Below are 25,016 nucleotides of genomic sequence, written 5' to 3' on the forward strand. Positions count from 1 at the left end.
TTACTCAGATACCCATCAATATTAGAATAGATAAATCAATTATATGCTCTTTCCATAAAAAGGAATAGTATACAACAGTTAGAATGAACAAATTACAATACATGCACCAACATGAAATGGATCTCACAAATGTAATGTTGATAAAACAAGCCAGAGACAAGTACATTCTATGTGATTCCACTGCAATAAAACATACAATGCTAATCTATGGTGCTACAAATTAGGATCATGGTTACTTAAGCAGAGGAAGAGCATAGTGATTAGAAAAGGGAATCTGAGATGTTTCTGGGATGTTAGTGATGTTCTGTTTTTTGCTGTACAGGCTGTGCCAGGGGCATGTTCAATTTTTGAAAATTTATCAAGCTACATAGGATTGTGAACATTTCTGTTTATATAATACACATAAATAAAAAGTTGAAATATCCTATAAGGCTATACTTATACCCAAAGTGATTTCATAAATCAATTTTTGTATTAAATATCTTAATACTAGCACCACAGGTCTGTATACTTGGAATATTTGTAGTTAATTTTCTAACCCTTGATGAAACAGTTTGGCATAAGATTTAACTGTCAAGTAGTTTTGATTTTGTCTAAGTGAAAATTTAACTACTGGTAATTTTTAAAAGGCAACATTATTTTGGAAAAGAAATAACTAATTTTTGCTTCGTTATTAACACATTATCTTTAAAATTTACTTTGAGCTGCTAGGTATATATAGTTCTATACTAAGCATTGTGGAGAATTCTATTACAAGAAGGTACTGTCCTTTTCCTTCTTTTTGTAACGTGATAAAGGGGAAAAGCCTTCAAATTAGAGCATTTGAGTTTTATTTATGTGCCTGTACAAGGCCATAGAGCCCATATGTTAGTATTTGAAATGTAAAATTTGTGGAAATATTGGAGCCATAGGAAAATTTTTAAAATTAGGTCAGTTCTTTCAAGTGTCACTTTATTATTAGAATATAAAATATATTATCTTTAACTAACTTTGTACATAAGATTACCATGTTTACCATGTTGGTTTGCAATAGGGAATGCTTCCATATAAAGTTATTTGCTAAGTTAAAAATGGACATTAATGATTACCCTGCAGGTGAACACAAGCTAACAGTAAACGGCTTTACAAGCACATGGATTTCACCTCACTGTTAAGTTTGAGTAGGTGCTTTTACCAAAAACCTCAATTTAGTAAGAATTCAGTTATGATTTACTGAACATACTGAAATTTACTGTTTATAAAACATCCTCAGTTCAGTAATTTCAACGAAAAAAACTGTACTTCTAATTCCTTTATGACTCTTATGCCTGTTTTCTCTTTTTTTCATTCCAGTTCGTTTAAATTTAACTCTGGTCTTTTCTAAGTTAGTTTTTGTTTTAGGACATAGCATAAAAGCTTTTTTTGTTTATCATTTTTATATGAATCAGTAGTGACCATTCTATATCTACTTTTTAAGCATTTTACCTGAAGATGAATCTCTAAATCAGTAATATTTTTTAAGTGAATGGTCAATAATAACAGTACAAAGAAAGATAAGACTGACAAATGTACAGTGCTTTTTAGCATTTGATAGTTTTAGTATACTTTTTGCTGAATGTACAAGAAACTGAAATAATCTAAAACCGTAGTTCATATAAATGTCTTTTTAGTATAAAGTTATATAAATAGCATAAAAGATGATATAGCATAAGGACATCGAATTTAAATCATTATTATAAAAATTTATTGTTAAAATTTTTCAGGAAAATAGATCTCGGAAGAAGAGGCATTTCCTAAAAGATTTTATCAGTAGCTGTAATTGGTACTTGATGGAGATAAGGATATACATTTATTTAAAGCTTTATTTCTCTTTCCACAGACAACAAACGAAGTTGTTTTGGCTGTGGAGTTCCATCCAACAGATGCAAATATCATAATAACATGTGGTAAATCTCATATTTTTTTCTGGACCTGGAGTGGTAATTCGCTAACAAGGAAACAGGGAATTTTTGGGGTAAGGATCAGAATGTTGCAAGTTCATTATAAAACTTTAATTTTTTTAATTGTTGAGTAAATATAAAGTCATTATGCCAAAGGGAAAACAAAATTTTCGTTGTTTCTTTGTAGAAATACGAAAAACCGAAATTTGTGCAGTGTTTAGCGTTTATGGGGAATGGAGATGTTCTTACTGGAGACTCAGGTGGAGTCATACTTATATGGAGTAAAACTACTGTAGAACCGACACCTGGGAAAGGGCCTAAAGGTACAGTATTCCCAGATTAAAGTTGTTCTTTTTTAATTTGCACATACTGCTAGTGCAGTCTTATATCTTACCTAGACCAGCAGAGCGAGCCGCAGTGAAACATGGAGAGCCACTAATGCGTATCTCATTTTTTAAGGCTTTTCATGATGATCTTTTTAAAATTATTTGCCCAGTTAAGCATATATAACCTTTATTTGCTGTACTGAACTTTTCCTTCTAGGAGATTAATATAAAATAATTAGGGATGATACAGCTATACGGTAATTTAAATAGTATAAAGATTAAGAGAGAAACCATCCTGATCTTCTGAGTTTTGTGAAGACTTCACAGAAAAAATGGTCTTTAAGCCATAATTAATGTATAAGACTACAAGAGATATGGAACCTTGATCCCAGTTTATAGAAACAGTATAAGCAAATGCAGAAAGATGTGAATGTGAGGCATTGATGGTAGTGTAAATTTGCCATGTAAAAAGTAATAACAGAAACAGGAGGTAACCAACTTGAAGGATGTACGATTTTAAAAAATAGTAGTGTTTTATAATTTCTCTGAATAGTTTAATGTATACTAAGCCATTGAAAATTCATGTAGGGGTTAAAGGTACAGATTTTCTGAGTAATCCACAAGAATCTTTAAAACTGGTTGCGCTCACCATGGAAGAGATAAGAGCTGGGAGGCCCAGGATCCTTTATCCCAGTTAGATGGCAGAAAAGAGCCTGCAAGGATTACAGAAGTGAGATATTAAAAAAACAAAAAATGTTAAGATGGGGTACTGGAGAGAAAGAAACATCTCCTTCCCTCGGTCTGGAGAGTCTGCATCAGACTATAGAAACCACATGTGACTCCTGAGTAAGGGAATCCTGTTCCCTGCTCAGAAGCAAAGGCCCAGTTTACAAGTCTGTCTGTCTTCCCTGATGGACTTTCCCAGGACTAACACAATGTCTGGCATTTGGTACTAGCTGTTGAAAATTATTTGTTAAACATTTCTTAAGGAAATAACTTTAATCTTACTTTTGGATTTCAGTGTAGAAGAGTTGAGTGGTGCTGATTCCCTTTTCACTGAAATGTGGAATTTGATTATAGCATTGCAGATGTCTTATTGTGAAGATTGTCATGCCATATTTTTTAGGAGATACACTACGTTAGTGTTTTCTGTATCCATTCACCTAAATTTCTAAGTTTTGCAGTTGAATTGAATTTGATGTATTTAAAAGTTAACAAAATAATCCTTAAATTGTAATACCAATAACCTTGAGCTCAGTCATTGACCATGCATTCTTAGCCTCTTTCATGCAATTTAGGTTCAAAATTCACATGTGAAAAGGATGGCAGTGGGATGAGGATTCTTAAGAAAAAAGAAAGTTAGAGCAACTGTATTTATCAACTACCTTTCCCACTTATCTCTCTTTTTTTCTTCCTGGGCACATTTGTTTACTATCAGAAATAGCCAGGAACAGCACTGTATATCAAAACTGTGACTTAAAATATTCACATGTTATCCTCTGACATGTAACAGAATTTGGGTATAAATGTGCCCTTCACTAGCTTAATGTGTGTTGAGGTGGGAGAGGCAGGGAAAGGTTCAGAGGTTGTTTTTATTTTGATTTTTGTCTGAAAAACCTCTGCAAGGAAAAATCTGCATATGTACATACAAGAAACAGGAAATCTAATCTTGTAAACTGGGCGCATGAAATAGCCCAGTTTGTGTTCTGCTGCGTGACTGACCCTATATAGGCAAATTTGCAGAGAATTTTGTTTTTTCCTTTATATTTTGGGTTTCCAGTTCTGTAGATATAGCTGGGAAGGATTTGGTGAGTTCAGTGAAATGTGTATGCCCAAATTGGAACAAATGCTCTGTTTCCATTTTTAAATTCTTGCCAAAAATTTCAGTAGATTGATTCAGTTTGCATATTCCCTAATATGACATTTCTGTACCCATGACGGCCTTAACTAAAATTTGAGTATACTGTGGTATCGTGTGTGATACAGGGACATGTTGGAATGGCAGAAGCATAATATCATAGCTAATCCTTTTTACTCTGGTAAATAGACGACGACAAACCATAACTGTATATTTTATGCCACATAAGGTCTTCTGTATATTTTCTTCTCACTTCCATACTTTAAATGTAAATTAACAGAAACCTTCAAAGTAATTAGTATTTTCTCTTTTCTCTAGTTTCATTGAATTGTAATTGACATATTACACTGTTTAGTTTAAGGTTACATTTTTTTCTTGTGACAAGAACTTTTAAGAGTACTCTCTTAGCGGCTTTCAGATATACAGTACAATATTAACTATAGTCACCATGCTGTACATTACATCCCCAGAACTTACTCATCTTATAACTGGAAGTTTATACCTTTTGACCACCTTCACCCCTTTCCCCTACCCCCACCTCTGGCAACCACCAGTCTGTTTCTATGAGTTCATTTTTTTAGATGAATATATGAGATTATACAGTATTTGTCTTTCTCTTTCTGGCTTATTTTCACTTAGCATAATGTCCTCAAGGACCATCCGTGTTGTTGCAAATGGCAAAATTTCCTTCTTTTTAATTAATATACACATAACACACTACATTTTCTTTATTCATTTCTCTGTTTTTGGACACTTAGGTTGTTTCAGATTTTCTCTTATGGGATACAAGGTATTTGTTATTTCCTACATATATGAAGTAGTTCAAAAGTTTTCTTATATGAAATAATTCATAATTTTTTAAGTGAGAAGGGGAAGTTGATTGTATCTACAACATCGTTAAAATGTTGATCATTCTTAAATCAATTCCTTTAAGGACCTAAGAAACACCACCATTTTGCCTGCTCTCCAAATAATCAACATGGGCCCATTTGCCCAGTTGCTAAGAATACAACATAAATTTGAAAGTCTCCCTGACATTTGATTCTATACTTAAATGGGCACAGAAACCCCATCAAAAGTGATTTTTATTTGGCAGTCAGCATAAACTTGTTTTTTTACGGAAACTTCACTTCTGTTAGAGATGAGAAGAAAGGGAAGATTTGTACTTATGCTTGGATAGAAGTGGCCATGATTAAGCCTGGAGGTACAGTAGATTTTTTAGTTTAAGGGTAATTATTTTTCATGGCAGGTATTTCAAATAATTTGGCTTAAACTGGAGTGTCAGAAATATAAGCCCATGAGAGAGAAATCTTTGACTATAATTTTTTTTTATAGGTAAATACTATCTGAAGCTTTGTTAATTTGTATAAATTTAAAGCACAGAAATTTTTTAGCTAAATTAATAATAGATCCTCCTTAGGAAATAATTTACCTGGGTGAAGCGTAAAGTGGGAATCTCACTTTACAGTATTTTTATTCTTCATGAAGCATTTGTTCTTCAGTTGTATTTTCTATTTTCTAATATTCCAGCATTCTAGAAAGATCTTAAGTGTTAAACAAGGTTTTTGGCATGATTAAAGGTATGGAAACTGAATTAAAAATATAAAAACTTTCATTTTCCCACATTTTGATAGGGATCTATGAACCTCCACACCTCTGCTTATTGTAATTTTGTACATGGTACCATGGTATTTTCAGATTACTCTTGTTAATTTGACCATGCATGAGAAAATAAGCCCTTTGCTGCTGCTTTTTTTTTTTTTTTTAATGCTCAAATAAAGCCAAGAATATTCTCAGAAAATTTACATCTCTCAGATGTCCTTTCTCTCTTGGTTACACCAGAGCCATGATAGGTAATTGGCTGGCTGTCCTTCTGAACACAGTCGTATTGCTCAATGTTTAAAGTATTTTTAAGTGATGAATGTTGATGTGAGCTGAAGCAGTTGACCTTAATAGCAAGTTAGTAGGAATTCTGATTTCAGCTCTGCTGAACTGGGCAAGTTCTACTCCAAATCAGGCAAGCCTTTTCCTTCCACCCTGCCAGATATACCTATCTACTAAGTATTTGTACACTAGCAGCCTCACACTGAGTAATATTTATAGTCAGCTGTAGCACTTTTTAAGGATAGCAAAGCTCTCTATAAATTTTAGTTAATTTTAAAAATATAATAGCAGCTCAAATAATGAAAAATGAACAATCTCACTAACAGCTTTATTGAGTATAATTTATATACCATAAAATTCACCCTTTTAGAATGTACATTTTAGTGGTTTTTAATATAGTGACAGTGTTGTGCAATCATCGCCACTGTTTAACTTCAGAACATTTCATCACCCCCAAAAGAAATGCTGTACCCATTATCAGTCATTTCCCATTCCTCCTTCCCCTCAACACCTGACAGCCATTTGTCTATTTTTGGTCTCTATGGATTTACCTATTTTAAACATTTCATATAAGTGGAATCATATAATGTGTGGTCCTTTGTAACTGGCTTCTTCCACTTGAACCTTAATGTTTTCAAAGTTCATCCATGTTGTTGTATGTACCAGTACTTCACTCCTGTTTATGGCTGAATTCCATGGTATGGACATACTACATTTTGTTTATCCATTCATCAATTGATGAACAATTTTAGAAAATGAATAGTTTCCCAAGATTATTGAGTTATAATTGACATATAACATTGTATAAGTTTAAGGTATGCAACATAATAATTTGATACAGGTATACATTGCCAAACGATGACCACAAGTTTAGTTAACATCCTTCAGCTCACATAGTTAAAATTTTTTCTCTTGTGATGAGAACTTGTAAGATCTGCTTTCTTAGCAACGTTCAGATATACAATGCAATATTGTTTACTGTAATCACCATACTGTGAGTTTAATCCCCAGAGCTGTTTTTACTTTATTACTGCAAGTATGTACCTTTTGACCACTTTTACCCATTTCTCCCACTGAATAATTTTGAACTTGTAATTTTTTATATTTTCCCAAAGGATCTAAGGCCTGTTTATTGACTTTGGCCATATTTAAACAAGATTCTACCAGGTAACTAATTCTGTAAGATAATCATCTTCCGAAAAGCTTTGCTCTCATACTACCAGCCTCACTAGACAGATAAAGAACTATGAATAAGGCATAACGAATACCAAAGATAAAAGGTTTGAGTATTAAAATCTTATCCTCACCTTTAAGAAAAAGGGTCCGGAATGCACACATGCATACACGTGTGCTTTAATCTCCACATGGACTTTACTTAAAATATTTTTAATGTACCTTCCTTGTCCGTCCCTGGTTACTTGTAAAGTGCTGTAAACATATAAGAAAGTTGGGCTACCATTCAACTATCAGTTTTATATAGCTATACCAGTTTTTAAAATACCAAAATACTTCTCATTTGTCAAAAGCCATTGCTCCAGGCCTCCTGCACTCATTTCTGCCCCAGTGCCTTCCCCAATCCCCTATATCTCAGCAAATAAAAGGGATAGTCCATGGCAGAACGGGTCAACAGTGGTTGCTAAATGTTAAATATCATAGCTGTCATCTCAGCAGGAAATAAAGGCTGTGTGTGTGTGTGTGCGCGCGCACGCGCGCACACTTAAAGGAACATTGAGGAAAGGGACATGAGTCCCAGTCACAGCTTTGTCACTAGCTAACTGTGGTATTGGTTAAGCCACTTCTATACCTGTGTCTTCATTTTTAAAATCAGAAAAGTAATAGTACCCTAACTACCATATAAGATGATTATAAGAGATAGTAAAGTTCTGAGTATCCTCTGTTTATCTATTATCACTACTTAAACTTACCTTTTTGTAAGAATGCATTTCGAAATACTCTGAGTAACTAAATATTGATACAAATGCAAAAGATCATTTTAAGCTTTACTACCTATGTTGCAGAAGACTTGCTGAGTCATAGGAGCTTTTGATTATTCACTCTATACAAATGGTCCCCAACTTACTACGGTTTGACTTACAATTTTTGACTTTATGACAGTTCTAAAGCTGTATGTATTTAGAAGAAACTGGCTAGGCTAAGCCAGTTTGGTAAGTTGGGTATAGTAAATGCATTTTCAATTTCAACTCACTGTAGGTTTATCAGCACATAACCTCATCATAAGTCCTGCTAAAGTTTTCTTCCAAAAATCCACTAGAGTCTGATGGCAAATGTTGTCACTAATCTTTATTTTTCCCATATCATATTAGGTGTTTATCAGATCAGCAAACAAATCAAAGCTCATGATGGCAGTGTATTCACACTTTGTCAGATGAGAAATGGGATGTTATTAACAGGAGGAGGAAAAGACAGAAAAGTAATTCTGTGGGATCATGATCTGAACTCTGAAAGAGAAATTGAGGTAAGGATGGAAATGGAACTTAAAATTTTTTAAATAGTAAATCCTCTAAACTCATGTCTTTTGTCCCACATTAAGATAGCTTACACTTTTCTGGGAAATTGGTGCATGTCCTTGTCATATCATTTCCTCAAAACAAAGCAAAATGACCATTCGTTAAACAAAATAATTTGAAAGAATAAAAAATAAAAAAGATTGGGTAGAATAATTAACTTGCTTATTATGTATTTCTGAGATTATTTTTTAGTGATCCCCCCAAAAAAAACCCATGCAAACTTAAAATTCAACAAGCATTCATCCAATATTGTATTCTACTCCAAGATATACAAAATGCCCAGTTTAATTTTAAAACTTAAAAATAATCTTTTTGACAGTGGGCTTAATGAGAATCAGGAATTATCTACCATGTGTCTGCTTCATGGCATGGACCAAGTGTATCCATAAAACCTGACAGATGTGTGATCAGTAAAAAGGTTGGTAATTGAATTGAGGTCTCAGAAAGTGAAATGGTTACAAATAGTGTTTTAGATCAGTAATTCTCAAAGCAAGGGCAAATCTCACAGACCTTAATATTGCTTCTATTTTTTGGTGACTTAAAGTTTGAACTACTGCTTAGTGTTTTCCACAGATAACATGCTTCCCAAACAAAATCTCAAGGGGAAATCCTAATAGTATTGCGTTTGAGTTTTATTTCGGAGAAGATAGATAAGAATTGCTTAAGTTCATATTATTTCATACCCTTTTATTCAAAAGCTACACCATCTAGTTTATCCTCCCTTTGCCATTTCTAACATAAATTTGGCTTTTAGAATTCAGTTTTTTGTGCTTTTAGGAGTAATTTTGGATCCTACTTCATAAAGAAGACAGACTTGCATTGTTTCAGAAAGAGGCGTTCTTTGGGATGTTTATATTAATATAACATTTGCTGAGAGTATACCAGGTAGTAGATTAAATGAGATTGCGCTCTCAAGGAGTCCTATTAATAACAATTATAACACTTTACAATATATTGCTTTTTAGTTTACAGAGAAATCTCACATGCACTACGCTCATATTTTGATCCTTAATCAAGTAGGTAGGACATGTATTATCTCCATATTACATATAAAGACATTTTTCTTAGACTAAATGACTTACCTAAAATAACATAACTAGTGAGTAACAAAACCAGATCACATTATTCATGTAATCCAATAGAAATTACTCTTTCTATTCTTAACCCTTAACTCTTGAAATCACATAAAATATAAGTTTAAAATGGACTAAGCAAAGAATGTTGATAATAATACATTATAACTTCTGTGTAATAAAATGTAATTGAACAAATAAATTATTATTAGCATAAGATTGCCATATTACTTTCAAATTTGGAATCCTATCATTACCCCATAATTGCTTTCATCTATAAATGCAGTCTTTAGGTAATAATTAATGCATGTTAGTATGTGTATGGTGACATTACAAATTTATTTTTTTAGGTTCCTGATCAGTATGGAACAATCAGAGCTGTAGCAGAAGGAAAGGCAGATCAATTTTTAGTGGGCACATCACGAAACTTTATTTTACGGGGCACTTTTAATGATGGCTTTCAAATAGAAGTACAGGTAAGCTGTATGATTTTAACCATTGATGTTTTTGATGATACCCTTTGTTTCTTATAACAATAGGTGTATTTTATTTTCAGGGTCATACAGATGAGCTTTGGGGTCTTGCCACACATCCCTTCAAAGATTTGCTCTTGACGTGTGCTCAGGACAGACAAGTGTGCATGTGGAACTCAGTGGAACACAGGCTGGAATGGACCAGACTCGTAGATGTGAGTAAAGCAAAATGTGATCATAATCTTCCCACAGAAACTCCCCAGACTAGCAGTTGGGAGCAGCAAAGGAGAAAGAACTCAGCATTGGTTAAAACAGAGTGTTTAGTAAATGGGGAGAGTGTTTAGTCACAAAGTATAACATGAACCTACTCTGAAGAAGCAAATTAGCAAGGCAGAAATTCAACTTTTCTGTCAGTTTCAGTAGTAAAAATCAAAAAGATTTTACATATTTTTGGAGCATTATTTGTTATGGAAATGTTTGGGCCTCTGGTAGTGCGGTTGGATTCAGTAAATGCTCACCACTAGACTCTACTGTCTTCTTTTCGAGTTGGTCTCTTAATGTATTTTCTCCCTACTCCACCCAGATGGCCACCTTTTCTAGCCCAAAAGGTGTATACATGTTCTTTGCAGACTCTAAAGAACTGTACAAATGTTTGTTAAATTATCCTTATTATTTCACTGCCTAGCCATGAGCTGGCTGTCTTTTCCCCTCACCACTCTGCCAGCATATCCTTTCCTGCTCTGAAGTTCTTTTTCCTCTCATATCCATGTGGTATTTCCCACTGGCTACAACGAAGTTGATGGAAATTCCATGCGTATATGAAACAAGTTATTTTCAAATAAGTTTTTGCCACTATTCCCACAGATCTAGGGAAACTTTGTCATGTACTCCCCAACAGCTGTTTGTCTCTCTTCTAGGAACCAGGACACTGTGCAGATTTTCATCCAAGTGGCACAGTGGTGGCCATAGGAACGCACTCAGGCAGGTAGGGTCTTTAAGGGAAATGTGAGCTGAGTAATTTAAAGTGGTGGGATGTTTAACTGTTGTTAAGGGATGTTCTCTCTCTGAGCTGGAGAGTTAATCTTTTAAGTGGCACACTGATAGGGTTATTGCTCTTATCTGTTACATATATATATTTAATCATCCATAATTATGTATTGAGCACCTACCATTAGTTAGGCGCTATTGTGGGCATTCAGGCTACATTATAGTGCGAAACAAAAATCCCTGTCCTTGATGTGGAGCCCACATTTTACCATGTGTCAGGGTGGAGGCAGAATAAAAAATAAACGTTATCACTAATTAAGCTAGAAAACGTTAAGAGCCATGGTTGTGGTAGAGGGATTAGGAGGGAGTGTGGTTGCAAAGTAATACATAGGGTAGTCAGGGTAGGCTTCATTGGGGAGGTGATCATTCAGGAGACTTTATTCTCCTTTGTGAAATTTTCTGTAGTATCAGAAAATGTCTATCTTTTAGGAAGGGAATTAAAGCGGAAATAACCCAGTTGAGCTTTTATAAGTTTGTGCTATAGCTTTGTTATCCTGTCTTTTGAATGCTACACAGACTGATTATGAAGGTATATTTCCTGAAATTGTTATTAATTGCTTGTCTTCGCAGACCTAGTATGGTACCTTTCCATGGTTACTGAGTAACATTTATTACCTGTATATTTTTAATTGGGTCCTTTTTATTGCCTCTGCTAATAATTAGTGTTCATCACAAATAACTTAATTTCTTTTTTAAAGAGGCAAAGGAAAATATGAAATCAATGTCCAGAAGTTAAACCCATAGAAAATGTGAAAGGCAGATTTTTTATTTTTTTTAATTAAAATTATTGAGGTGACATTGGTTAAAAAACAGATTTCTAATGAGGTGAAACTATTAATGAGCACACTTATGTGAGTATTTTTCTTTATGTGACAAATATTTCAAATCAGCCAGTTCATTTAATTCTAACTAAATTTAATCATTTAGAATGTTTGGTAGCAGAATTTTCCCTTTGTTGGATACAAATTAACACTTCTGGAAAGTCAAAACATTCAAATTCACATATATAGTGTTATATATATATATAGTGCTACAAAATCTTTCGGAATCATGGAAAAACAGGTCTTTCAAGTAAAGATAAACTGAAATGTGGCTGTGGAACTGGAGATGCTATTTGAGTGGTTGTGAAATAACTGAATTTTCGAATTAGGCTGCTTGGGGTGTAATTGGGAATAACTTGCAAGTATAGATGGCTTTACTATCTCAGATTTCCTCAAACTCTACATGTCAGTACTAGAGTATTACTTAGACATGGACTAAAAAGGTGTATGACAGGTCACTCTGGAGGAAATTATTTTCTATTTTACCTAAAAAAAAAAAAAAAAAATTAGTCTTAAGCACATAACCAAAGCTATAATATTGAACTGGTTTTCAGAAAACTCAAAGGAGTTCAGTTCAGCTGAACAGATATCACAGATGCTAAAGTCAGTGAAATAAGGGTAAGAGCTAACATTTAGTCAGGATCCGATGACAAATCTTATACTAAATTATTTTTATATATTACTTTAAACCATCACAAAAGCCCAACAGAATATTAATTTCTCCATTGCACATACAGGAAACCAAGACCCATAGAGTTTCAGTCACTTGTAATTGAGCTTAGATTTGAACTCAGGTTCTACACGGAGCCCTAATTTTTAAGGAAAAACTGCTTTGAATTTAAACTCACTGAAATTACTAACATATATGTAGCTGTGAAGTCATTAACAAGCTTAAAGTGAAGTCACTCAATTTAAGTGACTTAAGCCTGCATTAAGCCTGTTAATTCCGCTTGGAGTTGTGAGTAGAAGACACTTATAAATGAGAGTGACGTGACAACTAAGTAAAAAGTGCTGGTGGTCAGTTCTTTCTGGCGTGGAGTAGGGGAATATTTAGGATTTAGGCGAGATATAGTTATTGGAGTTCATTCTATACATAATTCCCGTCTTTGGTTTCACATCTGATTAGATTCTGGTGATTCTCAACATTCTCATTTATTTTTATTTTTAACATAGGTCTGTGACTACCTGGCTATCCCATCTAAAACTGAAAATTCCTCAACTTAGCCATAAAGATTATCACTGGCCGCAAGTCTGAAAAAAAGGTCACACTTAGGGCAAGGAATTGTTTTTTGGTATAAAGCAACACATGTCTAATTATGTATAATTCATAAAAAGTGACTAGTACTGTGTCTATATCTAGAAATATTCTTCTTATAATCAAGAAATAAGTACATGTATAAATAAAGTGATAAATAAAATTATAATTTTAAAAGAATGTATTACTAATATAATTTCAAAGGGGAAAAAAGTAATTACGCAGCCTTAAGTGGACATAGTACTTCCTTAACGTGCTTATCTTCACATAATAAGGGTTCTTTTTAAGTTTTATTGAATTATAATTCATATACCATAAAATTGATCTATTTAAAGTACACAGTTCAAGAGATTTTAGTAAGTTCACAGGATTGTGCAACCATCATAACAAGCTGATTTCAGAACATTTTAATTAACCCAAAAGAAACCTTACTATATACTCATTAGTAATCACTCGTTGTTATCCCCATCCACTTCCTTAGCTGTAGGCAGCTGGTCTACTTTCTGTTTCTATAGGTTTGCCTATTCTGGACATTTTCTATAAATAGAATCATACAACATGTCTTTTGCGACGGGCTTCTTAACATGTTATTGTCAAGGTTCATCCATGTTGTACAGCATATATAAGTATTTCACTTCTTTTTGTGGCCAAATAATACTCTATTGTATGGATATACCTGCTTCATCAGTTGATGGATATTTTAGTTATTTCCACTCTCTTGGGTATATTTAGTTATTTCTGCTCCCTACCAAGGAGTAGAGTTGTTGGATCATGTGATAACTCTATGCTTAATATTTTAAGGAACTACCAAATTGTTTTCCACAACAGCTATACCATTTTATAATTCCACCAGCAAAGTATGAGGGTTCCAATTTCTCTACATCCTCACTAGCACTTGTCATTGTCTGTATTTTGATTATAGTCATCCTCGTGGGTGCAAAGTGCTTTTTCATTGTGTTTTTGATTTGCATTTCTCTGATGGCTAACGCTGTTGAGTATCTCTTTTCAGGTGCTTATTTCACCTCTTTATAGAAATGTGTGTTCAGATCCTGTGCCCATCTTCGAGTTGGTTTTCTCTTTTTATTGTTGAGTTGTAAGAATTCCGTATAATTCTGAATACAGTACCTTATCAGATCTATGATTTGCAGGTATTTTCTCTTACTTCAAGGCTTCTTTTCACTTTCTTGATGGTAACATTTGTGGCACAGACTTAAATTTTCATTAGTCATTTTATCTATTCTTTTATCTCTTATTCATAAGGATTTACTCATTCTTCTAATAATTTTATAGTTTCAGCTCTTACCTTTAGGTTTCTTACTCATCTTGAGTTAATCTTTGTATGGTGTAAGCTTCATTCTTTTGTATGTGGATATCCAGTTAGAGCACTATTTGTTGAAAAGACTATTCTTTTCTCCCATTGAATAGTTATTGACACCTTGTCGAAAATAAATGGACCATAAAGGTATGGGTTTCTACCTGGACTCTCATTTCTATTCCATGATCTATATGTCTATCTTTATGCCAATACCATAGTGTTGATTATTGTAGCTTTGCACTAAGTTTTGAAATCAAGAAATGTGAGTCCTACCAACTTGGTTCTTTTTCAGGGTGGTTTTGGCTGTTCAGGGTCTTGAATTTCCACTTGAATTTTAAGATCAGCATGTCAGTTTCCACAAAGCCAGCTACATTTTGGTAGGGATTGTTTTTTCTTTATAGATCAATTTGAGGGAATGTCACCATCTTACCAATATTAAGTCCTTCTGCTTTTTACATACTGATATCGTGTCCCACACAAGACAAGTTGTTTGCTGAACTCGTTTCTTAGTTTTATAGTGGATTTCTTAGAATTTTCTACATACAATATCATATAATATGTAAATAGTTTTCTTCTTTACCAAGCTGAATGCTTTTTCTTGCCTAACCATCCTAATTAAAACCTCCAGCACAATATCAGATAGAAGTGGCAAGAGTGGTCATCCTTATCTTGTTCTCTATCTTAGAGGGAAAGCATTCAGCCATTCACAGTAAATATGTTAGTTGTGGGTTTTTCATAGATGCCCTTTGTAATATTGAAGAATTTTTCTTCTAAGTTTAATTTTTAATCATGAAGGGTATTGGATTTTGTCAAATGCCTTTTCCGGTCTATTGAGATAGCATGGATTTTGTCCCTTATTACATTAATTGATTTTCAGATGTGAAATCAACCTTATATTCCTTTGAAAAATCCTATTTGGTCATGCTGTAGCATCCTTTTTATATGTTGCTTGATTCAGTTTGTTAGTATTTTGGTGAAGATTTTTATGTCTGTATTCATAAGAGATACTGGTCTGTAATTATGTTTTGATGTCTTTGTCCGGTCTTGGTATCAGGGTAGTACTGGCACTAAGGACTTTAATAAGGCTGATATCTCCTAAAATTAAGATTTAAAGCATACAAATGGATAAAAATTAGTATATACTAGTAATTATTAATCATTAGTTACCAAAATACTAGATTTATTGAACCAATGACTATTTTAAAAATTACTAAGTATACTACACATGATTTTTAACTATAACCTCTCAGTTATAGTTGATAGGATTTAAAGTTCTTCATAAAGCTCATAATACATGGTAACCCAAACGATGAACTTGAAAGTTTATAATCTATGAATTACTGGTAGAAATACATTTTGCTTGATTTTTTTTCAAGACCTCAATCATCCCTCCCCTTCCTGTTTTTTAAAACCAGTTTTTAAAGACACTTAATCTTTATACCACCGCCAAACCACATACATATTTATCATCCCATCAGGATGTTAGGTCTGTATCAGCTCAGACAAAATTCTCCGAGCAGTTTCATGGAACCTTATCCTAGTCTCAGTTAGACTTAGTTCCATTTCCAACCAACATACAGTAATTGTAACATACATAGTATTTAAAGAAGGAGTTTTCGCCATAGTCATTTTATAGGCTGGTAAATGGAGGTGAGACACCTAGAATTAGAGAAATCAATAGATTTGAAGATAGGGAGAAATAAAAAGCAAAGGTTAAAGTTGGGAATTGTTTCAAAGAAAGGAATCTACAGAATTGAGTCAGAATACAGAACACATTATATATATAACATAAGGGTGGTCTCTAATGATAGAGACAGTTGAGAAAATGAGCCTGGAGTGGGTAAGTAAAGAATTTTAGTTTTTGATGTGGAATCACAGGACTCTGAACCTGGAGAGACTTAAATGATCTAGCTCAATTCATCAATTTTGATAGTGACTGTAACCTTGGCGAGCCAGTGATGTAGCTAGAGTACTGTTAGCAAATTCTAGCCAGATAACTGTTGATTATAAAGGTTCTGAGCATAAGAACTGCTTCTGTTCAAAAGGAAGATGTCAAAGTCATAATAGCACTAGCTGAGACTTTTTTTTTTTTTTTTTTTTTTAAAGAGGAAACGTCTAATTAGAAAAAAAAATAGCTTTTCCCTCTGTAATTTGGTGTTCTTAACTTGGCCCATGGGTATTCCTAACTCATTCCTCAGGGTACAGAAGTGTCTTTGAATTCCATCAGCATGAATCTCCCTTGAGTTCTCCAGTTCTCAGTCACTCTTCAAATGCTTTTTGAGCTCCTATAATTTGTAAAGCATTGTACTAAATGCAATGAATGGCACAAAGAAGGATGAGACATGATCCCTATCATAAAAGATATCATATCACATAAGTAGTTTAGTATTACTTGAACATAAACAGGCATTTAATGCTTGAAGATCAACAGAGAAATCACTGTGGGCCTGATTGGTCAGAGAACACTTCACAGAGGCAGTAGAATTGGTGCTGCCTTGAAGTTCTTGGATCTTGAAGAGGTAGTGAAGAGTGAGGAGCTCATATCAAGCAAGAGGAATGGACTTAGCAAACTCAAGAAACTGAACTCAGGACAAGAACGTTTCTAAAGGCTCATCAGTACCTAAACAGTAGAATCCGGACTTACTGGCCTGGCCTTTAAAGCCTGTTAAAAGATTTTAAAAATCTTTTCCCTCACCACTCCAGCCAGAATGGTCAATTTGTTGCCCTTTATATGTACTCCAGCCCTTTTTACTTTCTTAGCTGCTCCTCTCCACCAATTTATGCCCCCACTTATTCTTGCCACATTTGATGTGATGAAATCCTAGATCACCCACATCCTCAGTGATTACTCCCTGCCTTGGAAACTTCAGAATCCTTATATGTGTGATTCATATTACTTCAAACTATTTACCACTTTATTAACGCATTCTTTCTCCCCATTTAGATTATGAACTATTCTGCCTTTTTGCTTGACTCCTCTCTAAATCCCTAAATGTTAATGTGTTTCAAAGACAGGGAACACTTTCGGTGGGATCACACTCTTCCCTGGTATGATACAGTGAGAAGCACAAGCGCCAGATTTATCCTGGTTCTGCTACTAACTAGCTTGTTGATGACTGGTCAGGTGTTTTGACATCATAGGATTTCATTGTTCTTATTTGTAAGACGAGGGTTGAAATTGGCTCTTCTTCCCCTTGTTTTTAACTTTACATTTCTCTGATTATAAAGCCACATTCCTATTCTTTTAAGTAGAACATAAAGCAAGGTGGGGTGAAAGTTATAGACGGACCACGTAAAGGACACACTTTACCTTATGATGAATATTTTTTAACTCATTATGAACCTATCCATTTACAGACTTTAAAGTATGATATTTCTCATTTTTTTGCCACTAATGAAATCAATACAGTATCTTTAAAAAAAAGTCATCAGGTTAAATGATGATACTACATTTTGGTATTTGACTCACAAGTCAGATTAATTTAAATATATGACCAAAGATTTCCCATCTCGAATACTAAGCAGTTACATTTGGGAGGATCCATAAGTCTTCTAGGCCATTAGGTTCTTTAGAGCCCCATAATGATTCAAAATTAACTTAAAGCAGAAGCTTGGTTCTAATGTATATACTCTAGATTAGAATAAGTTCAACACAGTGAAAACTTAAATATTTCTAGAAAATTCCCTTCACTACAGGATTTGTTTTCTTCTCCATACCTTTGTTAGAGGCAGAGTTCCTGAGCCCAAAAATCTTTTCTGAACATAGAAATAACTCATGCAATGAAAAAGAGAGCTCTCAAGAGGGGTCCACATGGAAGTTGTTTACTTTTAATAACCAAGTTATTGAATTATAACTAAAAACTACTTCCCAAAAGTAGAATTAACATCTGATATATAATTATAGAAACAGAAAAGGTAGGTTAAGTAGAGAGGGGTGTCACTGATACAGAGTTGGGATCTTTTAGTCTTTGATCTCCTACCTTGAGTACACTAAAGCATGTGAAACGCACCACTAAACATTCCATTTAAAAAAATTCATTAAAGCCTTTTCCTCTCCTAAATAGTATTTCTTTTAGTCTGAAAGTGGTCTCTTCCTAGATGTTATAAAATCAGCTTCAGTATTAGGAGGAGCTGTCCTGATTTGTTATTGGCTTATTTTAGTGGTGGAATGTTTTCCATCTGAATAATTTTTAAAAACTGTTCTTGTCCTATCCAGGTATGTGAGATTAGGATAGTGATTTTATTTTGTAGTCTTGTCCCATTCTCTCCACCCCAACCATTTCTTCCTGCACACTGCTCTCCAATTAAGTAATTCTTGCTAACACTTGTGGTTTTTCATGTTCAAGATTTATGTTTAAGTTCATTGATTCATTCTACAAATATTTTTAGTGCCTAATCTGAACCAGGCAGTGCTCCACTCTAAACTAAACCCTTCCCACCAGCAATGCGATATCCTGCCTCCTCTCACTTACCCAGGCTTTAGTCATTCACCCTTACTTCCGTCTTTTCTTTATACCCCACATCTTGCCATGTTCTGAAACACCACCCCTTCCCTCAAGTGCTCTTAGAAAAAGGCCCAATAAGCATCGTTTATTATGTACTTGGATTTAAGGCATTGTTTTACCTCTCAAGAGACTTTTACATTTTGACTTCTATAAAGGTGAATGAAAAACTGTCTCAATTTAGTTGGAATTACTGAAGAGGCAGAGTGCCCCCTGCTGGTTCTTCTGAAATCACACCAAATGAATGGCCCTCTGCTTTTCCCTCCTACCTTCACTCTGTCCATATTCCTCCCCACCTCCATAGCTGTGCAGCTGTGCTCCTGCCTGAATTGCTGTGCTTTTTTTCCTGTGTTTGGCTCAGCTCATATCCTACATCCTCCCTAAAGGTTTTTATGTGTCTGTCACCATTTTCCTTATGAGAGTTCCTCTACTGTATATATATAGTCACTATCACTGAGATTGTCATTTAATTTGTTTCAATCGGTTCATTCCCTTTTCCCCAATGCTAGTATAATCTTCAAGAACACTGATCCTGTCCTCTTACTCTGTTCATTGCCTAGCAAAGAGACACTGTTGGCATTCAGTGAGTACCTAAATAGAAATGAGAACATGCCTAGGCCCGTATATTTATGTTGTCTCTAGCAACATTTTGCAAAGTGAATTTATCCTCATTAGAAGAGGATTAGAAGAGGGTAACACATCATATTTAAGGGAATTATTAAAATTTATTTTTAAAAATTAAAAAAGGAAAAGTCAGCAACCACTTTTTCCTATAAATGCTAATATATGGAAAATATTTAAATTTTATTTCTTAACAGGTGGTTTGTTCTGGATGCAGAAACCAGAGATCTAGTTTCTATCCACACAGATGGGAATGAACAGCTCTCTGTGATGCGCTACTCAGTAGGTAGGCAGATTTATCCCCACCCTGGCATTTGCCGCATTTCTCCATAATTGCACATTTTCAGTTCCAATAAAGCTACTTTTTTCTCTACTCCCAGTAGAGTTGTAAAGTATTCAATGTTTCCCCCCAACATCAGATTAAATTCTGCTGCAGGAAACTGCAGAAGATCTAAAGTTAAACAGCATTCTAAATCATCAAGTAAACATAGATTTGTAACAAACTGTTCCAACTGCATTTGCAGTTGAAAGCAGAATACAGTGCAATCGACTCCTTTTGTTTTTGGAACTACATAGACTTCAAATTTTGAATAGGTAACAGGCTGAACATCTCTTTAGCAACCTTCCTTTTATATAAGAGAATACAAAGGAAATGGTACTATTCAAAATACACTAATTTCGTAGACCCTTCATGTTCTTGAAAATCTAGTTACATTGTTAGTTGTTATACACTGATGGTTAATTAGATAAAATACTCAGCAATTCATTATAAGAATTTGATAAATTTGTTTAGCCTTGTTTGAATAATTCTTTTTACTTTATTCAGAATAGTGTTTCCATAGTATTCCAATTTCTTTTCCCCTTATTATTATGTTTTTGATTCATATTATCTTCCCTAGAGTTAGTTTGAGTGACATTTGCTTATATTTGAAAATATATTCCAGTAGTTGTTGGATCATTGTGGGGTCCAAAGGATCTTTTTATTGATTTTAAGTTGTTTCAAGGGAAACACAGAATACTGTCCTCTGAGTTAGAAAAGTAAGCAAAGGTATTTGCTTCAAGCTATAAGCCTGGCAATAGTTTAAGCAGAAAAGGTTTTCTACTTGGGATTGGCTTTTTTCAGTGTTGTAATAATAACTACTACAAATGTAATGATTAGAATCTACAGATCAGTTGGACTTTGTTGACCAATGCTGTGAAGTAAATACGACAGGGGAGACCATAAAGAAGAGAACTAGGTCCCTTCCCAAGAGAAACGTACCTTGATGTTGGAGAGGTCATATGTAGTACTCAGATGAAATGAGCAATTGTACACTTAACTTGCCATATGAATACTGTGTATTTAGGCCCATTAAAGCAGGTTATCCTTCCTGGGGCTAGTTTGTAGCTAACTAGGAGACGAGCCTAGAGCGAGGGTAGAGTCCAAGGCCTATGGGTATCTCCAAAAAGGGACTGTGTATTGGACTTGATGAGCATTTGTTTTTCAGATGTGCATAGTGATGGAAGGATTCATTCATCAAATAACCAAGTAACAGTTAAATTTGTAAAATATCTTTTAGTATAGGCTGAATAAAATAACAGTAAATAAATCTACGAATTCATTCCTCCAGTCAGCACTTTTTCCTGTTTCATTCTAGATGGCACCTTCCTGGCTGTAGGATCTCATGACAACTTTATTTACCTCTATGTAGTCTCAGAAAATGGAAGAAAATATAGCAGATATGGAAAGTGCACTGTAAGTAGCGAATTAAAATAAATTAAGTTGTAAAACTGTTAGATAATTTTACTTCTGTTAAAAAGAGTTGTTTACATTGATATATGCATTGTTTTCTGTCCTTAGCTGCTTTAAACTTTAATCTCTATCTTTGAAACAGACTACCTGACAGTAGAGAATATTATAGTTCTGTGTACTCTTGAAAGGGTTCTCCTCTAATGGGAGTTTGGTCTCTAATTTTAAGGTGGTTTCTTAAAGCTATTTCCACAGAGAAAGCCATAGAATAACACATTTTGAAAATGGAGTGAGTCAGAAATGAAAGGGTATTTCACTTTTAATCTCAACATCCCATGTTTCTGCCCACCCTGCAGTTTTCTGTATCACCTCCCTTGGACTAAAATAATTTATAGAGATTTGTCTTATTAATTAACAGAAATGTATTTCCTTTTATCTGTTGACCATTTCTGATTCACTATATTATCACTGTAAGATGAAGATTAGATTCACTTCTATAGATATACTGAGTACTTACCTAATGGTAGGTATTCTGCTAACTAGAGAATGTTCTAGGCAGTGGCAGTACACATAAGATTTGTTCCTTGTCCTTGAAAAGTACACATTCAAGCTGACAGGACAAGAAAGGCTTGTGGTATTGTACAGTGTGGCTAAAGACACGGCCTTAGGATCAGACTACCTGGATTTGAATTCTTGTTTCACCATTTATAAGCTAGTGCGACCTTGAACAAACTGCTTAAACCTACTTCAGTCTTCTCATCTATAAGATAAGGATAATAGCAGGTTCTACTTCACTGAATTAAAAAAAGTTAATGCATATAAAATACTTAGAACCGTGCTTGGCATATCAGTACTCAATATATGTTAACTATTATTATTTATAGAAAAAGGAGGTAGCTTGGTATGTTATGGTGTTAGGAAGTTAATTTAGGATTATAGTAAATCACTTAGTGAATTAGTGATTAGTGGCACAGATTTTTTAAGTCTTTATCACAAATAGTTTTAGGAAAATAAATAAAAGAACTCGTTTTTAGAAGCATATACATAACTCAGATGCAGGTCATTTACGATTTGAAGATTTTTTTTTTTTTGCATATTTTGTATCATATGCTAAAACCAGCCTATAAACTAGTCTACAAGCAACCTAAAGGTTTTAGAATTTATCCAAAATATTTTTGTTTACCTTGACAATTATAAATCTTCGTCCATTAATTTATATAAATCCATATTTTAGTTAATTATTTTCATATTTGTGGTATGTAAGAATATAATGACTCCTCATTGTACAACATGATTAAATTAAATGCTCCACAGAAAGGAATTTTCAGATTACTGAAATTTACCCTACCAGGCACCAAATTTTTCTTATTTTTTACCTCAACCTTTTCTTAAAATCCATGTCTTAATAAACAGTATATCAAATATAATTTAATCTTGTGGGATCATAATAGTTACAGGTAGCACACACTTAGCTCAGCCCTCATTTTCCAGATGAGACTGCACTTCAGAGAAGATAAATGACTTGTCCTTGGTCACATAGTGGAAAATCCAGAACTTGAACCCTGTTCTCTTAATAGAGCAAACTTTCTAATATATAATAATGCCTCAGATTTTGCAATATGTATATGATTGTATTATGCTTTTACAGTACAGCAACTGATTCAGAAAGGAAATAGCAATGTGTGACATTGGATAATGAAAATGATCTTGGAAGTACTGAGAAATGGTATGAGACTTGGCCTTCTCCAGTTTAGGCAGCTTTTATCTTTAGAGTGTTTGAAGGTATTTGAGGTATCCTGAGGAACTGTTTAAGTTTATAGTACTATTTGAGGCTGTAATGAATGGCTCAATTATTCTGCTTTTCTAATTATCTTCTGTTTTCTGCTTTGCTTCCAGCTATCACTTCTCCTTTGCTGTCTATTTCCACCAGCTGGTCTTACAGTTTCATATTAACTGGTTTTATGTGTTGTCTACTGTGATATAGGACAGACAAAACAAGGCTAATTCTGGCTCTGCAACTTACTAATTTGTGACTTTAGGCAAGTTAATTAACTTCTCTGATTCTTAATTTTATTATCTTAAAATTGGAGATTATAATAGTTCCTACTTTATAGGATTGTTGTGAAGATTAGGTCTTTGTTAAAATGTGGCAACTGGAACTACTGTCAGAGTTCCAGGTACAAATGCTGTTTTCTCTTTTATTTCCAATACTTTCCTGTTACTAGTCAGTATTTAAGTGACCACCGTTGCTCAAAAGCACATTTCTAACTTTAGAAAATGTCCCTCTAGCAAATTTTAATCAAGCAGTTGGAGCCTGTCCCTCTTCACTTTCTGTGGAAATGTCAGTTGAGAAGATGACTGGTATCCAAGCACATGAAGGAGCACTTCTTAGTAGACGGCAGCTGGCTAATCAGTGGCATGGTCATTACAAGCCAAGGCCTTGCTCGCAATCTCATAAGCTAAGAAACAAGACAAGATCCATTTTTAGAGAGATAGGCTTACATCATCCAAGTTCTCCAAAACTGGTTTATAAAATGTCAGTTTGCACAAGAGCGATTAACTGGCAAGGGACCGAATCCTATAAGTTTTCTGTCTATAAGCAAGCCTCAGGAAACCAACTCATAATCAGAATACCAGTTTATTCATTTAAAGCAGATATATAAATGTCAAGGGGACAGGACATGAGCATTCTCTAGCCATTACTTCCCTTCAGGCAAGTGGGTGTATCCACCTTTGCCTTTGTTCTTTGCAGACCACCATACCCCAACCCATGTGAATAACCCTTTCTTTGGATAGATTCATACACGCAATCAGGTTGTACTCTAGAATCGGCGGCCTTAGAGCTATTGTGACTCTTACTTTGCCTTTTTCTAGACTGATTTGTGTTAATTCTGAAGTTTAACTCTCAGAGGTTTTGAGGGAACATCCATTGTAGTTTTCATAAACACACAACCTGCTCTTCCATTCACTGAAACTTATTTACATTTTCTGCTGACCCCAAACATCTTTCATAATCTTCCTGGTTTATCCTTACCCACTTAAAATATCAGTGTTTCAAAAAACTTAGCACAGACTCTAAATTTGGAGACTTATTATGTAGCCCCTTTTCTAGGTATTCTTTTAAAATGTTAAATCTGATCTCATTTAGAATCATAAAAATTTTTAGCATTTAAAAGGCAGAAAGGACCATTATCTGCTCAACTTCATTTTATGCATAAGAAAAGTGAGGCAGCTATAGCAGGAGCTCATTTATCACCATTCTTTTATCACCATTTCTTTGTTTTATGTTCTGACTCCTCTGATCAAACCAATCTCATAACATGATCACCGTACAGTATAAGTACATGAATAAACTAGTCTCCAAAGGTGATAAAGACTGAGTTAAAACTTTGATGTGTCTCTGTTTGATCCCTAGAACCCTGAAACAGCTTATGCTAGAAGAGTCCAGCTGAGAGCACCTTTTCCATATACCCTGTCTCTTCCCTTTTCTCTCTCCCATTTCTAACCTTGGCATTTAGTTCTAAGACAATCTTTGTTTTGTTAGAAACAAAGCAAAAATAGGTGCAGTATGAAGTAAACACATTCCAACTTTTAAAGGAGTTTCTTAATTTTGGAGTAGTACAGAAAGGAAGAATAACATGTTTCATTTGCCTCTTATTTCTGCA

General features: G+C 34.2%; 1 protein-coding gene and 1 long non-coding RNA gene across 6 annotated transcripts in view; one reads left to right on the top strand and one right to left on the bottom strand.

Annotated features, from left to right (window-relative positions):
- EML4 (EMAP like 4) overlaps positions 1 to 25,016 on the top strand; it is a 130,172-nt gene that overhangs the window by 94,012 nt on the left and 11,144 nt on the right. For all 5 annotated transcript variants that reach the window (XM_036224760.1, XM_016142247.2, XM_036224759.1 and 2 more), the window contains 8 exons: positions 1,859 to 1,993; positions 2,107 to 2,242; positions 8,312 to 8,463; positions 9,939 to 10,064; positions 10,145 to 10,276; positions 10,979 to 11,046; positions 19,820 to 19,908; positions 21,260 to 21,357. In XM_036224760.1, the coding sequence (XP_036080653.1) occupies positions 1,859 to 1,993; positions 2,107 to 2,242; positions 8,312 to 8,463; positions 9,939 to 10,064; positions 10,145 to 10,276; positions 10,979 to 11,046; positions 19,820 to 19,908; positions 21,260 to 21,357 (936 nt within the window). The remainder of the gene's footprint in view (positions 1 to 1,858; positions 1,994 to 2,106; positions 2,243 to 8,311; positions 8,464 to 9,938; positions 10,065 to 10,144; positions 10,277 to 10,978; positions 11,047 to 19,819; positions 19,909 to 21,259; positions 21,358 to 25,016) is intronic.
- LOC107509595 overlaps positions 14,137 to 25,016 on the bottom strand; it is a 35,079-nt gene continuing 24,199 nt past the window's right edge. The window contains exon 4 of the long non-coding RNA XR_004952084.1: positions 14,137 to 23,810. This is a non-coding gene — a long non-coding RNA (uncharacterized LOC107509595). The remainder of the gene's footprint in view (positions 23,811 to 25,016) is intronic.

This window comes from Rousettus aegyptiacus, unplaced genomic scaffold, assembly GCF_014176215.1.
Source record: "Rousettus aegyptiacus isolate mRouAeg1 unplaced genomic scaffold, mRouAeg1.p scaffold_m13_p_7, whole genome shotgun sequence".
Classification (NCBI taxonomy): domain Eukaryota; kingdom Metazoa; phylum Chordata; class Mammalia; order Chiroptera; family Pteropodidae; genus Rousettus; species Rousettus aegyptiacus.